Source organism: Xenopus laevis, chromosome 5S (assembly GCF_017654675.1).
Source record: "Xenopus laevis strain J_2021 chromosome 5S, Xenopus_laevis_v10.1, whole genome shotgun sequence".
In the NCBI taxonomy this organism is placed as follows: domain Eukaryota; kingdom Metazoa; phylum Chordata; class Amphibia; order Anura; family Pipidae; genus Xenopus; species Xenopus laevis.
The window spans coordinates 112,396,365-112,419,566 of NC_054380.1; the positions used below are offsets into that span (position 1 = coordinate 112,396,365).

At 38.6% G+C, this 23,202-nt stretch overlaps 1 protein-coding gene across 4 annotated transcripts in view; it reads right to left on the minus strand.

The window, feature by feature from the left end:
• Window positions 1-5,100: 5,100 nt before the first annotated feature.
• The window catches only part of epha4.S (EPH receptor A4 S homeolog), a 55,070-nt gene continuing 36,968 nt past the window's right edge, over window positions 5,101-23,202 (minus strand). The window contains exons 6-18 of one of the 4 annotated variants that reach the window (XM_018264613.2): window positions 22,735-22,859; window positions 22,433-22,592; window positions 21,724-21,835; window positions 18,149-18,207; window positions 17,667-17,780; window positions 17,368-17,553; window positions 15,349-15,410; window positions 14,057-14,263; window positions 12,696-12,845; window positions 11,517-11,710; window positions 8,956-9,114; window positions 7,923-8,599; window positions 5,101-7,033 (exon numbers count right to left, since the gene is read on the minus strand). In XM_018264613.2, the coding sequence (XP_018120102.1) occupies window positions 8,485-8,599; window positions 8,956-9,114; window positions 11,517-11,710; window positions 12,696-12,845; window positions 14,057-14,263; window positions 15,349-15,410; window positions 17,368-17,553; window positions 17,667-17,780; window positions 18,149-18,207; window positions 21,724-21,835; window positions 22,433-22,592; window positions 22,735-22,859 (1,643 nt within the window). In that variant the 3' untranslated portion in view covers window positions 5,101-7,033; window positions 7,923-8,484. 4 annotated transcript variants of the gene reach the window in all.

The following is a 23,202-nucleotide window of genomic DNA, read 5'->3' on the forward strand; positions in this document are numbered from 1 at the left end:
TCAGTATTTTGCTATAGTTAATGACATTTTGCTTGCATTCGGGTTAATAAACCAGAGAGATCACTTACAAGTACTCCATACACAAGAGCATTATTACTAAGGGTGCAAAAACATGCAACTTAATGCTCATTCTAATAGCTATTGTGTTTGGACTGGCTGCACTGAAAATCTGGCCCTAGGTGCCCCTTGCTTATGCTTAGCACATAGCGGCAGGTCTTTGCACTCTGCAGTGGACCTGCTCCTCTCAATGAGTTCAGACAGCGTGGGACAGGGGTAGCTCATAGGTATCACCTTTCCTGCCAGAATACCATGGGTCTGTGTAGCACCCACAGTGCTTTATAACTGAGCACTGAAATTATATTTTTTCGCACCCATTGCTCTAGCACTTAGGTTAGGAGTTTTCATAAATGAACCCTAAAGATCTTTAATGGCTGTGAATAGTATGCAGACTACATGACCAGTGCAATAATAACATTAAACATCCTCTCAGGATATGTCTGACTTTATTTGTTTTAATCTAAAAACTATTTTCTGCTCCTTTTATTTCTAAGCTGCTTAAGTTATTAAAGCAAATATGTTTAACCCTTAAGAAAAATCTTATTCCTATCACAGCACGAGCTTACTGGGAAGAGAGCCATAGCGTGCTCAGCCACTACAAGAGAACAGATTGAATGATTAATTAGCTAGCTGTATCTTTTTCTCTATAATATGATGTGTCAGGATTTTTTTTTTTTTTTTTAAAGCTCAGACGAAAAAATCACTTTTTCCAAAGGCAAATGCATAAAGGAAAACCTGGGGGAATAAAACTTTAAACAGACAATAAGGTGGGGTTTACATTGTAAGGGTTAACTTTCATCTTATCTTTCTATAAATGATCAGTATAGTTGGTACCATAGATTATACTTTTGGACAGTAACATGAAAAAAATAGTTGAACCATTCTTGACTGTAAAGGAGAATTAATCCCTAAAAACAAATATGGTTAGAAATGCCATATTTTATATACTGAACTTACTGCACCAGCCAAATGTTTCAGAATCTATATAACAAGTAATATATAACATATATATAAGTATAACAGTAATGATTCAGGCCTCCAAATTGTGCATAAGGAGTCACCATCTTGAATTATGTTGGGATTGTCTGTGTCAGACACTGCACATGCTCAGTGGGCTCTGAGCAGATGTTGAGATGCCAAACTCAGGGGTTGTTGCAAACTATCAGGTACAAAATAAGGGCCTTGTGTCCTAGAAGCTGATACTACAGGACTGATTATTAAATTCTGCTGTAAATTGCACTGGTTTCTGAGCTGCCATATAATGAGAATCTGACTTAATTACTGATCATCCTTCTATTCGATATATATATAGAGTGTGTGTCGGCCTCTAAACTTACAGCAGCCCAGAACATGTGCAGTGAATCAGCAAAAAAAGGAGTTGTGGATCTACTGGGGCATCTTTGGATCGGTACAGAATCTTAAAGGGCTTGTTCACCTTCCATTACTTTCTATTTGTGACAGTTTTTTCTAATATTAAAGTGATGCTAACACTAAAAAAGTACATTTTAAAATATGGATGTACATTAAAAGTTATCTATAGGTCATGCTGATTGTATGCAAAGTAAATTTTATGGTAGATGTAAAAAAAGGTTTATTTCAGGGATGCACCGAATCCAGGATTCGGTTCGGGATTCGGCCGAATCTTTCGCAAAGGATTCAGCCGAATCCAAAATAGTAGATTCGGTGCATCCCTAATATTAACATTTCATTTTTCACTTTCTTATTTTGTTCCATTACCTAGCTGAACTGGAGCAGAACCATAGAGTTGGAAGACCTAGAGGCTGCTGTGGTGCGGGAAAGAGGGCCCAGTTGGGTTTCCTGGCTGATACATACTTTCACTTTGCTGTATGTATATAAAACATTTTTGGCTGTAGAGCCCAGTATCTTCATATAACTTAGCTTTGTAAGCTTGCAAGGCAGAGGGGGAAAAATTATATATTCTATATTTTCTGATCTGTGAGAAACAGACTGAGAGTTGGGACGATAGAGAGCATGGTACAAAAGTTCCTTCACAGTCAGCAGTTTATCGGCCCATGTACAGACCTATTACATATACATACATATAGGGTTGCCACCTTTTTTAAAAAAACTTACTGGCCAGTGGTGGAGGCGGGAACTAAAGGGGTGAGGTGTGACGCAAAATGGGTGGGGCCGAGAGATTGTGCTGCAAAAGTGGCAGAGCCGAGGGATTGTGATGCAAAAAGGGGCAGGGCCACATCGCGCTATGCCCAGAAGATGAAGAAAAGGTACGTTTCCACCGAAGGCCAAGGGCTTTTCTTAAGGGTATTACAAATTACCGGCAACTACATTGTAAATAAATCTAATACCGGCCCTGGCCTTGGCAGGTGTTTTACTGACCAGGCCAGTAAAATATCGGCCGGGTGGCAACCCTAATTGCATACAAATGCATCTCATTATGTATGGTTAGCTATATTGACCAGTATTTATACTGTATTTTTGGACACTTCGACTACTGGTTTCATAGGTTATGGAACAATAGTTACCTTCTCTGCACTTTAGGCCACAACAGTTCAATACTAAACTCTACAGGGCACTGCAGGGGTTCATTTTAGCTATGGATGTCTTGAATCCATCATTTATGGATTCAGCTGAATACCAAATCCCTGTAAAACAATTCAGTTGACTTCTGAACTAAACCTTTGCTTATATTCAAATTTTAGCAGAATCCAAAAATGTGCATAATCTAAACTGAGCACTAACGATTCTACGAAAACTGCTCATATTTGTCCAATCCCCCTAATACAATTCTGTCCAAACCCCTAACTCAATTCTGTGCATCCCTAATAATTAGTGAATATCTCTGAAAACCCTTAGTAATGTTGGACAAGAATTAATACAAAAATGATTTTAGCAGACCATTATCTGCCAGATTCCCCACGGCCTGCCGCCTGCCAGCATCTGCCCATTTCTGTAGTAAACTCCCCCCGGCAACAAAATATATCACGCATCACAGAAGGGAACATTAGAGGACACGGCAGAATGAATTGTATTTTTAATACCTATAATTTTAGTTCATTCTCATATGCACCAGTAACTACGCTTTAATGATGTATGCATATTATATGATTATGGTATCCATTTATACAAATACATACAGTAAGCCAGGGAACTATTATTCAACCTCATTTTCAGGGAAAATCCAGCTGGACCAGGATTTGGCAATATCTAAAGGCTTACAAATGTGTGAGAGGCCCTCAAAGGAGAGGAAGGGGTTCCAGTTATACTGTAATATCAGTCATTGTTTCATCTACTTCTTCGTCCTGCAGCCCAAAGAAATCCTGAATAGTGACCCAAAGCACTGCATATACTCTTGCTGCGTCGTGTTGGGATTTAGAGAGTAAAATACAGTGTGCAAAGTGCCATTTCAGAAACAATTTACTATGTTTTTTACCCAGAATGCAGGAGAGTTGCACAACAAAATGATTTTTGTGTGTTATTCTTAAAGGGATTCTGTCATTGGAAAACATGTTTTTTTCAAAACGCATCAGTTAATAGTGCTACTCCAGCAGAATTCTGCACTGAAATCCATTTCTCAAAAGAGCAAACAGATTTTGTTATATTCAATTTTGAAATCTGACATGGGGCTAGACATTTTGTCAATTTCCCAGCTGTCCCTGGTCATGTGACTTGTGCCTGCACTTTAGGAGAGAAATGCTTTCTGGCAGGCTGCTGTTTTTCCTTCTCAATGTAACTGAATGTGTCTCAGTGGGACATGGGTTTTTACTATTGAGTGTTGTTCTTAGATCTACCAGGCAGCTGTTATCTTGTGTTAGGGAGCTGCTATCTGGTTACCTTCCCATTGTTCTTTTGTTTGGCTGCTGGGGGGGAAAAGGGAGGGGGGTGATATCACTCCAACTTGCAGTACAGCAGTAAAGAGTGATTGAAGTTTATCACAGCACAAGTCACATGACCAGGGGCAGCTTGGAAATTGACAATATGTCTAGCCCCATGTCAGATTTCAAAATTGAATATAAAAAAATCTGCTCTTTTGAGAAATGGATTTCAGTGCAGAATTCTGCTGAAGCAGCACTATTAACGGATTCATTTTGAAAAATCTTTTTTTCCCATGACAGTATCCCTTTAAAGTGGAATGGTGCTACTTATATTGACCATAGTGGGAACTCTGACATTACCCAGGAGAGGTGGGGGGAGCTCTAGGGTTCCCTTGCATTAATATGCTCACTTGTGCGTGATTTATCTGAAAAGACTAATGGGGGAATGTAATACTCTTCCTTAAACTGTTATTGCAGTGTGAATTCTAATTGTGCATTGCCCACTTTTAAGAAGAGCTGGAATGTGTCATAATCTTTTGAAGCAAACACTAAACAGTTTCCAGGTTGCAAAAGCTATATATTAAATTCACACAAAGGCAAAAAAGTTCGCACAAAGGCATAACTTTTCACATTATTTTTCATACCTTAAGTCTACTTAAAAATCATTTAAACATGAATTAAACCCAATAGGATTTTTTGCCTCCAATAAGGATTAATTATATATTAGTTGGGATCAAGTTCAAGCTACAGGTATGGGACCTGTTATCCAGAATGCTCGGACCTGGGCCTTTCCGATGATTTGGATCTTCATACCTTGTCTACAAGAAAATCATGTAAACATTAAATAAACCCACTAGGCTGGTTTTGCCTCCAATAAGGATTAATTATATCTTAGTTTGGATCAAGTACAAGCTACCGTTTTATTATAAGAGAGGAAAGGGAACTCACTTTTCAGAGCTTTCTGGATAACGGGTTTCCAGATAATGGATCTGATACCTTATTATTACAGAGAAATAGGAGATTATTTTGTTGTTTAAAAATGTAAAATATTTGATTAACTTGGCCTTCCCGTAATTTAGAGCTTTCTGGATAAAGGTTTTCCGGATAATGTACCTTTAATGAATAGTGTTAGTACACCTAACAATCGTGCCGATTTTTGCTTAAACACAGTCATACATGAGCTTTTGTGACATACAAAGAACTTAACCATCCCCATGCCCCAGACATATCACACAGCGACCACAATTGCTTATATTTAACTACTTTATTTTTGTAAATTTTTTTTTCATTATTAATATTTTCTCCGGAATGCAAACATTTGCATTAACTTTTCTATTTTACAATTTTACAAACTAGGTATAAAAAGACCATAAATAAACGAGATAAGTTATGCGTACCTAACAACAAGGGAAGAGGAACCAGTTACTCTTCCCTCCAGCAAAAACAAAGTGGGGGGGGGGGGAAACAAAATAATAAAGGACTGCAAACATACATATTTTTAACCAATACGTGAACCAATTAGAATGCTCTGTGACGTCTTATTTTAGTAGAAGCTAAATTAATACTCATCTTTTGCAGTGACATAAAAAATATAAATTTCCCTTTTGATTTAATTCTCTAGTTAAGGTTCACTGGGGTTAAAAACAAGGAAGAAAAATACTGTTAAAGACCAATCGCATGAATGATGTCTTTTTTTGATGCTAAAGGGGCCAGTACAAAAGTGTTAATGACTCCCATTAGGCTTCACATATTGCTGGGGATACATTTGCAATCTTTTTCTTTTTTTGGCAGTAACAAAGAAAGCATTATGGGGCTACAGTTTCTGAACTAGGTCTTCTTCTCAACCACCAGTCCATGTTCCTACTGATGTAAATGGCTGGTCCACATCAGTTTTCCAAAGCAGTCAGATCATCCTACCATCAACGGTTTGGAGAACTGCAGTATGTGTTGGACCAAATGCTGTTGACAAATGTTGGCCCTTTAATGCTGGGTATGTCTGATAACTTTATGAGGGTTAGAAGAACTTTCAGATACAATGCCAAAAGGCAGTTTATTGTATGAGCAATTTATTTAATTATTCTTGAGAAAATGTCATTGTTTCCCCATATGTTGGGTGCCTTCTGTATATCTTATACATTTACAGCATGGAAGAAACCTGATCTTATTTGTGAAATGCAAAACTTTCCTTTTCCTACTGAAGACCCAGATGGCTACCACAAGCCTTTTATTACCCTCATTGCTGATAACAGTCCTAGCATCATTGGTTTTAGGAGCTCTACAGAGAAGCTAAAAACCCACAGAGAAACTGTAGCATTAAGCTCTGACATTTCTCTCCAAACTAACATAAGGATTATGCCGTGTGTTCCAAGTGTATCCAAATAACCCTTTATTGTTACCCTCCTGCAACTCTAAGAATCTGAATTCAAAGTGGGCATTGAGTACAAAAACACATTTTGGGAAAGTGAATTTATAGATATAAATATGCTAATTTGGTAACTCTTTATGGTTGTCACTATGACCAGTAAAGATGCTTTTCTCTTGTGAAATTGCATATTTCTTATTGTGAAAGGAAAGTCTTTTATAATGTTATATTACAGAGGCCTCAACCAAGAGAGGATTGGATGGCCCCAATGGTAGTGCATCATCGCTGCTCTTCTATGGGCACACCAAAACGTAAAAAAAGTCCCTTGCCCGTTACTTGCTCAGTCCCTTATTAAGGTTATTTGGCATTTAGTTCTGTCCCAGGCAATAGCTACTAGTGTTTCACGTCTTTGTAGCAAAGCACAGTTCACAACACAAAAACGAAAATCCTAGTTTGGATGTGGATCTGAAGTGCCATTATTCCCTTTTTAAAATGATTATTCTCTTTGATGATACCCAACAAGGGTTTACTGCAGGCAATGCATTATTTTGTTTATCCTGGACCAAGACTGCTGTAGACAACATGGACTCATTCGGGAAGTCATAAGGCATGACATGAAATGGAGAGGAAGACCTGCAGAATCTTGTGGTGCTGGAGAAAATCCATGTTCTTGCTGGAGAAGCAACATTGGTGTTTTAACATTCTACTGTGACATTCCGCTGACCCGTCTCTGAAGTTCCTAAAAATAAATGGCTCTGATCTCTGATGACTTCTTGCTCCAGTTTCTCATGGGTTGATGAAGAAAGACAAATGAGAATCCCTGAAATCAGAAAGAAGAGTGTTTGTATTCCATGCAGCGTTGTATCTATCTTTATTGCAGTGTAATGGTACTTAAGCGATTTTCAATTATATTCCACTTAATAAGGTAATAATGCAGAATTAATTTACACTCACCCTCTAACTGCCTAATATTTCATATTTAAAAAACACCCCTAAAACCTCATCTGTAGTCTCAGTCACTCCTATGTCTCAATAATATTCCAATAGCAACAACCTCAAATACAACAATGTATTCCGCAAAATGGAAACAGCACACACACAAAACAAAACTATGGAAAAAAGCTAATACATTTTTAGGGGCAAATTCATCAAGGGTCGAATATCGAGGGTTAATTAACCCTCGATATTCGACTGGGAATGAAATCCTTCGACTTCAAATACGAAGGAATAATCGTTCGATCGAACTATTAAATCCTTTGAATCGAACGATTCGAAGGATTTTAATCCAACGATCGAAGGATTATCCTTCGACCAAAAAAAGTTAGCCAAGCCTTTGTGGACCTTCCCCATAGGCTAACATTGGGTTCGGTAGCTTTTAGGTGGCGAACTAGGGGGTCGAAGTTTTTTCTTAAAGAGACAGTACTTCGACTATCGAATGGTCGAATAGTCGAACGATTTTTAGTTCGAAACCTTCGATTTGAAGTCGAAGTAGCCCATTCGATGGTCGAAGTAGCCAAAAAAACACTTCGAAATTCGAAATATTTTTTCTTCTATTCCTTCACTCGAATTGGCCCCTTAGTGTATTAAAGGCTATAGCATCAGTTCTCAAGCCCTGTGACAGTATATATGTACTTATATGTATATATATGGGAATCATTAGCTGTTGAACATTAAATGGGTGTGGTCACACAAGGAGCAACAAGTCTTACCTTATTATCCTTCTTTGACATTGGATATTCATTAGCAGCACAAGCACAGGCAAATATATAATCTTTCATTTACAAGGAGTTCAGGCACTATCCAATAATAATCTGTCAGCCAGCCAGTGAGCACAGACAGTTTCCAGGATCAACCAATCATAGATAGATAGGACGTCTGCCTCCTTCCCCACAAGAATGCTCTGTCTCTTTAACAGCAGATCACAAGATGGTTCACTTCGCCACACTGGTGAAGGTTTCCTTTTTTTTCTTGTTTTTTCTGATTGCTTAGACATATCCATGATACAAGTAAAATAATCCATGAGAAGAAGATTAAAGTCTTGTAAATCGCATAAACAAAAACACTTCACCAAGTTTCAAACGATCTTCCAAAAATGTGTTCCAAGTTAAATGAGTTTCGGCTTATCCCCAAATACTTCTGCAAAGTCCTTGTCCCATGGGGTGAGGATAATGTAAAAAAAGTGCAGTTCTTCAATTAAAGTGCATGGATGAGGTAAACTAATTTTGTATTCAAGAGTTCTGAGTACATTCCCCCCCTTGGCATCCTGCAGCTTCAAACAGGAACCATCCTGCCTTGAATTTGCTGCATCTGGGTCCTCATTCCCTGAACACTGCTCAGAATCTTGTTCTGGTGTGAAGGGGAACTAATGCCAATCCTGGTCAGGTCACTAAGAGAAAAAAGGAAAAGAAATGTTAATGTTATAGTAGTTGAACTCTTTTAAAATGTATATTATATTAATGTCTTGTTTATTTATTGGCAATTAACCCTCGTTATTTTACTCCATACAGAATTGGCTTATGTGCATTAACCTTAGCTCCTGCCATCTTGGGAGAGCCAAACAGCACCGATACCTCGGCAAAGTTCTATGGGCCTGTGTTGACATTTCAAGGAAAACCCAAGTAATTAAGCATCAATGCATGGTTGTACCTCTATGTCATCACTTCTATTAATAATAATATCGATAACTGGGCAGCTAGATCCCCCTATGATATCTTTATCACATAGTACAAAGCGCGCACTTACTCTTGATTTACATGCACGACTGCTTCCAAGCTGGTGTATCCGGCCGCTGTGAAGTTATCTTTGTATCTTTCCATTTTGATGGCCTGCAGCCAATCAAGCACAGAAGCCACCTGGGACCATTCAGGCGAGCTGGGGTCCAGCAGAGTCGTATTTGTTCTGCTAAAATCAGCAGTAAAGAAACAGGAGATTGACTTTATGTTCAGGCAAGATTAGGAGAGCATCAAACATACAGCAGACTTTGTGAATAAAGCATTTTTAAAAGTTCATTTATATACCAATCCTCCAGGCCAGGGGTCCCCAACTTTTTTTTTACCCGTGAGCCACATTCAAAAATAAAGAGTTGGGGAGCAACATAGGCATGCAAAAACTGGGGTGCCAAAAAAGGGCTGTAATTGGCTATTTGGTAGCCCCTATGTGGACTGTCAGCCTACAGGAGACTCTGTTTGGCAGTACACTTGGTTTTTATGTAACCAAAACTTGCCTACAAGCCTGGAATTCAATAATATGCACCTGCTTTGGGGCCACTGGAGCAACATCCTAAGGGTTGGTGAGCAACATGTTACTCACGAGCCACTGGATGCTCCAGGCTATCACCTGACATTAAGGGGCACATTTACTAAGGGTTGAATTTCGAAGTTAAAAAACTTCAACCATCGAAAAAAAAATTAGATCATCGAATTTGATACTTCGATAGTCTAAGTATTTTTTCAAGCATTCTCGATCGAAGTAAAAATCGTTCGATCAACCGATTTAATCCTTCAAATGGAACGATTTGAAGAATCGTACAAAAAAAACTTTGTCTTTTAAAAACTGAGCCAAAAACTCAGAGAGGTTCTAGGAGGACCCCCATAGGATAAACAGCAATTCGGCAGGTTTAAGGTGGCGAAGTCGAAATTTTTTAAAGACACAGTACTTCGATTTTCAAATGGTCGAATCTGTGAAGCGCTTTCAATTCTAACCGAATTTTGACCTATTCGATGGTTGGAGTACCCAAAAATTACTTCGAAGTTTTTGAATTCGAAAATTCACTTCGACCCTTAGTAAATGGACCCCTAACTATATTAAGGAATTTATTATTAAATTCCTTAATATAATTTATTATATTAAGGTATTTGTATTTTTCTTCAAAGAAGATATTCCTGTAGCTCTGTACAAGGGGCATGGTAGCAGAAAACCTCTAAACAGAATCCTCCAGCTGTCTATAAATTGCTTTGGATGCTGAGCAAGCACTAATCTATACACAGTATATCGGTCTTAAAAGCATAATACAGTGCCAGCATGACTAAAGACTTATCAGCTTTCTTGCTGGCCAAACTACCAGGTTAAGGTAAATATTTTGCTGTGTCAGATGATGGGTCATCACTATATATTGTGTGATAAGCAATAGAAAGAGCAAAAAGACTCTTATCCTCATTTCATCCCACACTCTGGTGTCATTTCCAATGAAACATCCCAATCAATTTTATTCTTGGCAAGTGCCCAGAAAGCAAAGCCCAGCTTGCCGAGAAGATAGTCCCCTCTTTAATCAATGTGTTCCTGGTCAACCCATACCATAGAATTGGCTGGAAAAAGTGGTTCTTTGAAGTTTGATCTGAAGAATGTAATTCTCCACATCTCCCTCTGCTTTAGGCCTTCAGAGTAATTGCTTTAGCAGATTCACCGCCGTGATTAGTAACATATACTGGAGTTTGTGTATAAAGTGCCAAACTTTCTTTGAATTTTTTATTTGTATGGAGAAAACAGCCAGACTATCCATTTTGTGCTCAAGAAATGAACAAAGGAGAAGTTTTATTAAAACCTTTTTTTTTCCCAGGGATATGAGGCAAGCCATAACAGTTACTGGGTTGAATTAAAGAGGCCTTCCTGCAGGCAACACAATAAGAGTTTTGCATTGTGAAAATAGTTGCTTTTCTTCAAACATAGTTTTTTCCTTATATTTTAGAAATTTACATTTTAAGCACTAGTAAAGTCTCGGCGTATAGACAATGATAAATTTTTGCATGAAGGCAAGGGCTGTATAATAATGCCCAATGAATCCAATCATTTCTGCAGTTTTTCAGTGACTGCCCAAGGGAATCAGCGTGCTTTCTAAAGTACCCAATCAATATCTCTAAACACACATACTTAAAAGGCTGTACAGTGCGGTTACAAATGTAAACTGATCAGTGACTTATTCAGGGTCAGGGGGGAGGAGAGGGGGGCAGAATTAAACACTTGCTGTTATCGTTCTCTCCTCCCTGAATAATTTAGCACATTGATGCAGATATTGCTGTGTGATGATAGCTTCCCAGTGGGATTGTAACCTATCCTCGGTAATGTGTTGGCTACAAAATAGCCACCAATGGCCAGTGGAGAGTAATTGGCTGAATCATATTTTTTTACATCCGTCTGGGCTTGTATGTAATACAATACTTTGTTTTATTTGAAAAGGATTGGAGCTGCCTCGATTTTTTAGCATCTGCTCCCAAGGCAAGACAAAATCTCTCTGCCTAATTACCGAGATCAGGAATGACCCACATACATTTACTTTTGCAAACTAACAGGAAAATGGTTCTACTGACCTTGAATTGTCCAGACCAGTCCTTTTCAAACTGTTTGGGTTCCTGATGAGCTTATCCAGCATGCTGACTATTTGCCCAAACTTTGGTCGGTCACTACGCTCCTTCTGCCAGCAGTCCAACATGAGCTGATGCAGTGCGATAGGGCAGTCCATTGGTGGGGGCAGCCTGTATCCTTCCTCGATTGCTTTAATAACCTTAAAGAACATAATGAAGATTGTAATTAAATTAATTAATTTGTTGTTCCCTTAAAACCCCAATAATATATGCGTTCAAATCCTCTGTTGCATTTGCAAGAGCTATCATCTTCTTCATTTAATGAATGACTAACACTTCCAGCCATAAAACTGCCCACAATATACATCTATATATATATATATATATATATATATATATATATATATATATATATATATATATATATATATATATATATATATTTGTAGATCATTATTAATCTAACACAGTTTAACCTAAAACAGAGGGCATATCATATGGTGTTTAGGTTTATGATTAAGTAAAAGTCTAAAAAAAGTAGGTTCTGCTTCATTTTGAAATACTGGTCAGCCCCAAGTCAACACAATTTCTGAATTCATGTTGTCTGTCTCATATAACAGGATGTGAAGGCCCAGGCTGACCCTCATAATATTGAAAATATCCCTATTTCTGGCAAGAAAGGGAGCTAGATGTGTAACTCGTGTTTGTCTGGAAAAATGTTACAAGCTCTTCTTGATATGGAAGGGATCACCTGTCTTTAGAAACAAAGCTTCCTTCTAGAATCCTCCTAAGAAATACATCTGTACCATTCCCCCTGGTTGATATTCTTAGTTTTCAGTGGGTCACCCAGAGACAGCTGCCTGTGGCTGATCTTGTAAGATGCTGTCCAGATGGTACAGTTAAAAAAGATCTGCATAATTTATGAAGGTCCATTTAGTGAATCTCTTTTTTTTTTAATGTCCTCTAGGGATAGTCAATTTAATTGACTCTAGATTTAATGACACATGGCTCTATGTTTTACAAAGTTCTTTAAGCAATGAGTTTGTTAATGATGTATTAAACCGATTCCACTGTTGCATTTATCAATACATTTCTTTGTAGGCGCACAAGAGGATTCTGCAGTCCTATGACCAGCGGCAGAGCACAGTAATCAATGCAGTTAAGCTCTCATGATCAAATACTTACGTCTTGATTGGACATATCCCAGTAGGGCCTCTCTCCATAAGACATGACTTCCCACATGACAATGCCATAGCTCCAGACATCGCTGGCAGAGGTGAATTTCCTGTACGCAATAGCTTCTGGTGCTGTCCATCGGATCGGGATCTTGCCACCCTAAAAAAGGCACAGGTCAGTTAATGCAAGGATCACAGTAGACCAGTCTTCTACTAATGCACTTAGAATTCACAATAACTGTATATGGGAGAGAGTTTAAATATCAGTGCCCATCTGTCCTATAACTACTGTTTCATGTTTGATGTTTCATATTTTCCATTTAGACAGATACTAAAATAATTTTTTATTAGGGACAAGAGGAGCGGTTTCTTCTGTAATTTTGATGGTATACATTTCAGTACATCATTTCTTTAAACTATATCATGTTATGATGTTACTTCTAAAGACTGACTGTTTCCTAGGAAGTGCAACAATTAAGGTAACAAGATCTGTGCTGGTGTGTCTTCAATTAAAGGAAAAGCCAGCAAGGGTTTGGCTTCCATAACAAGCTCAGCCAGGTTTCTAAAAAGGAACTTCTCGATTCAGTTGGCTGAGATCCTACTGCTGATACAACTTATTGTTGTGGTAATACACAAAGTGTTCCTTTCCCATATCCCCCTCCCTCTTGCACTAGTGCTTTCTACTTTACTTGGAACTGTTTATGTAAACGGCAGTATTCTGAGACATTGGAATGCACCATGAAAACAATGGTATTCTACATTCTGAAAGTAGGGTCAGATGCCTTGGCTGCCGCTAAGTGCAGGTCTGTTTATACCTTCCAAAGCAGTTGTACTTGGTTCAAAGTGCATTGTATCTAAAGTGTCTAGGGATACAAAAGTCAATTTGCTAATGCGGAAAAAAATGTTTCTATGTAGGCACCACTAGAATATGAATGGGTTTTTAACTAGCACCTGCTATATTTATTCAAGGTATCTCTCTACCTTACAGCCTGTGCCTATACAAGTTAAACTACAACTCCCAGCATTCCCTAATGGGCTGGTAATTTTAACAATAACTAGAAAGGCAACAGATTAGACCAGCAATGACCTATATAATACTCCAAGTGATTCACTGTACAATGGGAAACGGAACGATGGAATAGCAGGAAGTGTAATTCCTTTTGGCCAGCCAATGCACATTTTTTATCAGGAATCATTATTAACATGCACAAACATATTTGTGTTTATCATAATCCTCAATCGACCAGATGGTCAGGTAGTATGGTCAAATTGGCCAAACTGTTCAACCAAATCGGGGCATGTATGTCCAGCTTTAGACCTGAGGGCCTTGTATTTTCCCTAATTAAATTTAGAATTGATGCATCTACTTACCCTGGTTGTGTAGGCTGCTTCAGGGTCATCTTCCAGCACTCGAGACATGCCGAAGTCAGAGACCTTACAGACTAGATTGCTGTTCACAAGGATATTACGAGCAGCTAGGTCCCGATGTACATAACTCATATCTGAGAGGTATTTCATTCCAGACCCAATGCCACGCAGTATTCCCACAAGCTGTATCACCGTAAACCGCCCGTCATTCTTCTGAAAGAAAATAATCAGCTTAGGCCCAAGGATCTTTTAAGGAAGTACTTACTTCTCCCACTGTAATATCTTAAATGAGGAAGTGATTAGCGTAAATAGTGAGAAGCGCAAATGCACTAAATACTAGGTGGATGAAAGACCCAAAGAGATCTGTGGGATCAGGATTCTAGAACACAGATAAAAGATGCCATAGTCTAGGCAAGCTACAACACAACAAATCTGAAGTAATTAAAGCATCATTGAATTTACTGAAATCTGCTATGGGTAATTCACCTATGCACAGCTAAGTAAACATGTCGCCTAATCAGGCCCCATTCAGAGAAAACAACCTAACACAGTCGGGAAGCTGAGCATACACAATCCCTTTTCACTGGTACAGTGAAAGTATGCAGTGGAAATAAGTAAGGTTTAATGAACTTTGGAGGTTGTTCATCATTTTCTTGCCACAATACTTTCTGGTATGCACAGCTGCAATTATCTTATTTTCCTAAGCAAAATCACTAGCACAACATCCTGGGCGGGAGTTTTGCCTGCACTATTCATTGCTCTGCATTTCAGGCTTGAAATTTACTACATTAAACAAGTTCAAAGGACAGTGGTATATCATACAAATTAGATAATGTCCCAACCACCATAGCTCCCATGTGTTGGAATGTTGGAATTTTGAAAATGTAGGTCATGCATTAAAAAGGGCAGAGAACATACCATTTATACATGGCAGGGGTGATGTCATATTGCTTACAGAGGCTAAACTACAAATTCTACTTACACCCTGCAGCAGCTGCACCCCTGGTGGCAATGAAATATAGGTATATTAACACTGCTAGACTATAGCACCTCCCAGACAGATGTAAAGATGCAAATACGAAGGAAAGAATTTCTCTGTTAACACAAACATGTTGTGTCTGTGCATGTCCTTTTAAAAAAAATACATGCAAGAACAGCAAGGTATATTTTCTTATTAAACTTCATTGGTACTAGCAAATGAAACAGGGCATGCCTATTTGGTTTGATGCACCAAATATCTGGCCTATGCCTCTGCAAAAACAAAAGATTACATAAAAATGTTACCAATAACTTACTCGAAGGAATGCATCCAAGGATCCGTTCTCCATGTACTCGGTAATTATCATCACTGGCTTGCCTGGCAATTCAAAGCACAGATATGATCATTACTAAAAACAACTGCATAAAGCCAACAGCTACTCAGTATGAGGGTTCTGCACACATATTCTCTACATTCTAATAATGGAACAAACCCTGGGGGTTGCTTTTTGCTGCTTATCCTGCTTCAACTTTCCTCTTTTGCTGTGTCGGATTTTTGAGCTTTTCCATCTGATTTCTAATCTTGCATAAGGATGCCATGACCAGTTCATAGTAGGTGGCTCCTGCTACAGCAGCATCATTACCATATGAATATATACAGAAATGCATTCCTTTTTTATTTTGTATAGGATTTCTACAAAGGATTTTTTTTTTTTAAATCTAACCCTTTTCTGCTGCTGCCAGTGATGTGGCATATTTTAAAACTCTGCTTGCTGGGATATTATTCAAATGTTATGGTTTCATAAGTCACAGATATGATAATAAGATACTGCTTGAATCTAGAATCAAGAACCTGAAACGTATCAGAAAGAAGCAGGGCCATCAATACATAAATATGAATAGAATTCAAATTAGTAAAGGCCTTGCATTGTATCCCTTAACCTACAACACATTGTTCTGCTGGGCTGCAGTAGCCTAAAAGCTACAATTGAAGTGCATTAAAGCACCCGCATTGCATCTTACATGGCTGCTTGGGGTGACAAAGGGCCACTGCATTGTAAGCTTTTGGCAATGATTCCGTTAAATATTCTTACATTGTAAGATGCAACAAAAATTATGGCCATCTGTTTCTTGCTTTGTCATGTGTTTTTGCCCCTCTTAAAAAACAAAACTAAAGAAAATATGTTTTTCCCCAAGTTTTGGCTTCAAAAGCATTTAAGCTGAAATCAAAAGGTATCATTCACTCACTCACACTATTCCTTCTCTGCTTCTGTTTTTATGCTTGCTATCATAATGACTAATTTAGATGACAACAGGAAAAAGTTGTAATCCTTTCAGCTTAGTAAAATAAAAAGTAGAATCCAATAAAACTGGAAATAACTATGAAGAGAAACACAATTTATAGTAAATCTGTGAGCATAACATTTTCAATGGAGGCAAACCATTACTGTACAGCAAAGCTGCAGGTATAGACAATGCTTTGGCACTGAAAGCATGCATATGAGCCATTAATGAAAAGTGCAGGCTGCAACATGTACCAGAGTTTATTGCCTATGCAGGTGTGCACCACAGAACTCATACACTGGAACCCAAAATAGCAATTAAACACTCTGAAATTATCACATTGGGCAAGCAGCCTGCAAAAAGTACTCTACACAAACAGCACACCCAGCTCACTTGACAATAAAATAGCAGACAATGAAGCTCTTCCTGTTTACTATAACGTTGGCAAATATTATTATAGACACTGTTTTAAGATACAGACTTCAGAAAAGAATTAGATACAAGTATTAATTATCAAAGCAGCTACAGTTTAAAACTGTACCCCAGGCATCTCTAACATGACATTCTTGCAGAATTACAACTATCAAACATCCTAGGAATTATCATTTGCAACACCTGGAGAGTCAAAAAGGTTAATGGAATTATATGAGCAAGTAACTTATAGTGACTAGTGCCAGCAGCTGATAACTGATCCTTAAGACTACTAAATCATTACTATACTATCATTGTTTGGCTATGCTACGGCCTGGGACACAAATGCAGTTTTTCAGTGCGCTTTAACCACAGTCCGCGCCGCAGTTTTTAAAGAAGTTGACCGCCCCGTAAATACACTTAGCGGTTTCAAGCTTCGGCAACAGCACATTACGCAAGTGTATTTACGTGGCGGTCAGCTTTTTTAAAAGCCGTGATGCAATACCGAGCCGGAAACTGCATGTGTGTATGGGGACCTAATACTAGAATATCAGGTCATATTTTCATATCACTACTACAGACCTACAAAACCATCTGTTCCTAGAGGAAGGTTGAAGCAGTTATGAGAAAGGTGCACTTACATTTGGTGACAACACCTTCAAGGTGGATGATGTTGGGATGGTCAAACTGACCCATGATGCTGGCCTCACTTAGAAAGTCTCTCCTCTGCTTATCAGTGTAACCAGCTTTCAAAGTCTTTATTGCAACATAAATCTCTCTCTTTCCGGGGACCTTCAGACGCCCACTACAAACTTCACCAAATTCACCTTTGACAAACAAAAAAATCAATACGTAAATCCTTACATTGACCTCAAGGGCTGTGAGACATTATGTATTCGTTATTATTTGTGTTCCCCTTGTTCCGAATTCTGAAACTCACCTACTCCAATGACTTTTTCGATCTTAATACAAGAGGCATCGATTTCCTTTGCAAATTCACGGACTGCCTGGTTAGGATCTTCATAAGTAAATGGGTCCACATACGTCTTCACTCCTAAGGTGAACAACCACATTCGAACATTTAGAAATACCCAAAGATGAATAGTTGGAAACACTGAATTATAGATTTTTAATAAATAGAGAAATGTTTGAAGAGAATGCTTGAAAAATCCAGTTCCCCAAAATGCATCCGTGTAAATCAGTCAATATTTGGAATTCGAATGTGTTCTTTATAATTCTAGCAGCTTTATTAAATTGAGAAAAAGAAGCAATATGGTTCTACCACTGTCTGCCTGACCCCCTTAATGAATGATTGCTGCTTCTATCATCTGCTCCTATCTCTAACAAGTTCAAGTGCCTTTATAAATTGGTGTAATCGCTTGGATAATCATTTTTCATTTCACATAAATATTATCACTTTACCTTGGTTTAAATGTTTTTCCTCATCTGCTTCTTGCTTGGCTTTACTGTATTTACTCCGCCTGTAGGGCAACAAAAACAGAAGCTTTAGGATGGCTCCCTAGGAAAACAAAGTGTAAATGTAAAATAACAGCAGATACTGTGCGCAAGCCATGATTTGGGAAGAACTGTGACCTTGCACTGATACCAAGGGCTTGTGGCAGGGAGCAATAATTACACTGAAGATATTTCAGAATTGGATTAACCTTTTTATTCCCAAAGGAGCCAGAAAACCTTCGGCAACAAAACGTTTAATTAGAGCACGCCACATGTTGCTGCCGTACATGCAAAAAAACGCTGTGTAAAGCAGCGCACATCTCTTCACTTTGATACAATATTGATTCTGTTAGATAGCTTTATGGAGCGTACGTTTCTCTCACTGTGAGACACTGATGATTAAAAAATAAACCAGGTATACAGATTGTCTGGAGTCTATATTTAAATGAGTCTTTTAAATGTAACCTGCAAGGAATGCCACTAGGTCAACATTTAGACACAGATTTAAGAAGGAATTGAGTTGGGTTGAATAGAGGAAGGCAATTAGGACAATCTGTGATTATACAGTAACTACAAGCTTTGTCGAAGTAACAGAGGGTTGCTGATAAAACACTAATTGAAGCCTTTGAATTTTTAATTATAACCTTAGCATAAAACTCTCCCTCCTCTGCCTCTTGTCACCTGCATGAACTTAAGGAGCCTACATGCAATAGGGAACCATTGTCTTTGCTCAACTCAACAGAAACTCATGCTGTGTTGCAGAGAAGCAGGGTACCTGTCTGACACAAACGGCTCTCTTATAAATAACAAAGAACAGGTAGAAAATATCTATGGGGGGAGGGAATACAAAGCAGGGCACTGTATACCCTACAGCAGCTTTTGATTCAGGGAGAGGGTGATTCAGCAAGAAAATGGGATGCCTATTGGAATTCATATATACCTGTGTGGGAACTACTTATCTATCAAGTGTAAACACAAACAAAAAGCTGCAAGATGAAATTGCCACAGGGGCTTTGATCAGTGACCTACCAGCGGATCTGACGGAGAACAAAGCAGACCCAAACGTATAAGGCCCAGATGGTCACACTACAAAAAAACATGGCCCAATGCACACAACTACAAACTTAAATAAAACACACACACAGCTGAGTTTGGCTACTATTATGAGCAATCTGCAGCACAAACATATCAGGTTTAAAGCAAAAACAAGTGCTTGCCATGTTATAACAACATGCAGGCACATTCCAGTCCGTGATGTGCAGGGACAGGGCTTCCCACATTGTTAATTGGTGGAGCGTAGAGCCAATTGTCTGCCCTTTGAGATCACAGCAACATGACCAATCAAGCAACCTCAAACTAAAAACTGTACTGGCTCCATAACTTACAATTACAAATTGGGGTCATCAAAAGTTTTATATAAAAAATAAGAATTATTTCCCATAGGTTTTATAGTCCTTTTCAGAAAATTGTGTCTTAATGAATATTAAGAAATATTATAATAATGATAGCCAGATATATCAGTCTGGTGGAATTCTCAAAAAATACATATGAAAAGTCAACCAGCTCAGTGCAATATGAAAACATAATCTCTCTGTCGAAGTTCCTTGGATAAAGTTTCTTTCTCAGAAGTTACCACGTAGACTAGTCTTACAGCCCAAGGAGACCTACTACAGAATCATTCCATTCAAAACAATTAGCCAAAAGAATAGAACATGAGTTATATCTCTATTGAAAGGTCATACTTTTTATCTGAGGTCACTTTTTCGGAACATAACATGACAAACCTGGTAGGCAACACTTGACCTGTGTAAAAATGCTCTTTAATGTGTCTCACATAACCAATAAATGTGTCACCTACCCTGGAACACTTACCTAGAGGGGTGGGAATTCTGCTTATAGATAGAAAGCAAATGTTGGCTAAAATCTGTTTGCCTGTGTTAACAGCTGGGTGTCCAACTTGTACTAAATGCCTGAAACGCTAAAAGGAAGATTTATCTGTGAATTCTTCCCTGTGTTACTATGGGGTAGCTCCCTAAAAGGTGCAATTTTCTGAAACAGATTGCATTGAGGTGACGGAATAGCTGTGAGCCCAGAAAGAGTTCAGACAGGGCAACCCCTCTGCACCTTTGTTTTGTGTGTGAAACTAAAATGTAGCAAGAACTGCTTGGATTCCCATTAGAAGCTGCAAGCTTGTCAGCTCACAGGCTCCCGGCTGCATTGCGCGTGACAGCTTTAAGGCTAACACTAAAGAGGAATCAATGAAAGTGCAAAGGGTTGACGTTTTATATTCTACTAAAGTAATCCATTGAGGGCCAATCACTGCCTGCCTTATATTGACCTAAATCAGCCCTCTCTCTGTTATTAACGAGGGATTATGATGAGCACACACATACACAGGCTTCTCCTGCAAGGATAAATAAGGTGAAAATCTTTTATTTGGAAGCTGATGCTGAAAGAATGTTGTGCAAAATAACATATATTTGTGCTACAGAATAATTAAACATAAAAGGGAAATGTAACCTTAAAAGAATGATATTTTCTCTTTAGCTATAAATCCTCATATTCTTTCAAGGTAAAAGAAAAATGGTGCCAAACTTTCCCTTGAAGGCACTGCATGGGGCAAAGAAGCCTTCACAAAAGCTACTGCTAGAGTTAAATAGTAATAAAGGAGTCTGCAAGCTGTGCCATATATATTGTGTCCCACTATTCTATTGAATTGTTTGGTGATGTGCCTGCTGAACATAGTGTATTCAGATAAATGCACAATATAGGGCAATGATAATGAAGTGTATTATCAAAAATGCTACAATCCAACATAGCCTTCTATTTATAGACAATGCTATTTATTTAAGAGAATAACTCCAATATGTGCTCTTCATTTAAAGATGCGCCTGCTATAAGTGCATGTTTCATTTAGAGGAAACAGACTGCAGAATCCTTTATATTAGGGTAAGACCCTAATATAAGACTCTTCATCTTCTGCCGGATGCTGCTACTGCAAACAACTGGAGGGAGATCCAAGTGCTGGGCTATTCCTGCAAATTTGACACAAAAAGGGTCCCAGGAATCAGAGGAATTAATTTAAATTTCAAGTGGGACTCCTGCTGATATCATGGCCTTACAGTGCTATATTCTATGCTGAGGAAATTAAAGCTCTTGGAGGGAGCTTTTAATGTGAGGGTTATGTTTCCATGTTAATAAGAGAATGCTGCTTTTGTTTCAGGCTGCAGTTGCACCCAGGAGAGGGAGGTAGACAAAAGCTGAAAGGGGAGCGACAGGCCAATTTTAAAAATAGCTATGAAAGTTCTCAGGAAGATACAGTTATTTTTTTTGTTATTGAAATAAAGGCCCCAATCTATCCAGAGGATGACTACTTTACTGAACTAACACTACAGCCGCAACCCATTGCTTTTTGTATACCGAGAAAAATAGCAACAAACTCCAGGTACTGATTTGCTCCTAGTCGAATTCCTGCTAACCCTATATGTATAGGCACTGCATTGCAAAAAGTAATGATGTATTGCATTACACAGGGCTCTTACCTTCTGCTGATGACAAAAGCAGCAATGAGAATGACCACAAGGACAATACTTCCAGCAACGGACACCAAAAGCACAGTGGGGCTGGCTCCTTCTCCAATCATAGGGGATGGCACTAAAAGTAATAAAAGCATGGTAATTACAGTATTTAGTGCTGGAAGCTAGGGAGCTGCATTATCATAGAATCAAGATATGGTTACATAGTTAAATCAGGTTGAAAAAAAGCCCATTAAGTTCAAGCCCTCCAAATGAAAACCAAGCATAGAGTTTAGTATCACAATAGCCTTTGATATTATGTCTGTCCAAGTAATTATCCAAGCCACTATTAACAGAATCAGCCATCACCCGGCAGTGCATTCCACAACCTCACTGTCCTGACTGTGAAGAACCACCTACGTTGCTTCAAATGAAAGTTATTTTTCTCTAGTCTGAAGGGGTGGCCTCTGGTGCAGTGACCCTCTTTATGGGTAAAAAGGTCCCCTGCTATTGTTATATAATGTCCTCTAATGTACTTGTAAAGTGTAATCATGTCCCCTTGCAAATGCCTTTTTTGCAGAGAAAACAACCCCAACCTTGACAGTCTACCCTCATAATTTAAATCTTCCATCCTCTAACCAGTTTGGTTGCACATCTCTGCAGAATCTCCAGCTCAGCATACATAGTTACAATTATTAAATGGCAACAATGCTGTAACATAAAAATTCAACATTACCTGTATTAGTGGTGAACTCAAAGGGTCCACTAAACTCCCCATATCCTGCAGCAGTTCGAGCACGGACATGGAACACATAGGCCGTAAGGGGATTGAGACCTTTGATGTCTGCACTCCGCGAGGTTGTCTTAACAATGCGGTAGCTACGCTCATTCTGGTCCTGTACAAAAATAAGCGAATAATGTATCACATTTTTTCAGGTTCCATTTTTTCAATATTTGCAGGATGTGTCGCTATAACAGTTTTCTACTGGGGGATAGAAAGTGTCATTTGAAGGGATTCTGTACTTAAAATGAACTTACCTTTTCATAATACTTGACTTCGTATTCCAGTATGACGCCATTGGCTCGCTCAGGCTCTGGCCAAGTCAAAGACACGCTGTGCCTGGTGATGTCTTTTGGCTGTATCTGGGTTACAGTTGATGGAGCTGAAAAATACAAATAAGAACATTAAGTCAAACCAGTTATTCACAGGCTTGCTCTACGAAATAGGTATGAAGAAGAAGCGGAGCCAACTGTCACTCAAACAGATCCACAGGACCAAAGAAAATGAGTTAAAAAATATATATTTTATTTGTACAAAGATAAAAAATGTATATTTGCAGCTCCATCCGCAGGGCCGTACCGCTACCTAACGCTGGGGGTCTGGGCTGGTGCACCCGGACCACACTTACTATTTGGTGAGTCATTTACAATTTATTCTGGGGCACCTTAATTCTCCAAACTACTGTGATATAAATTAGCTCTACAAAATGCCATTGAAAGTCGATA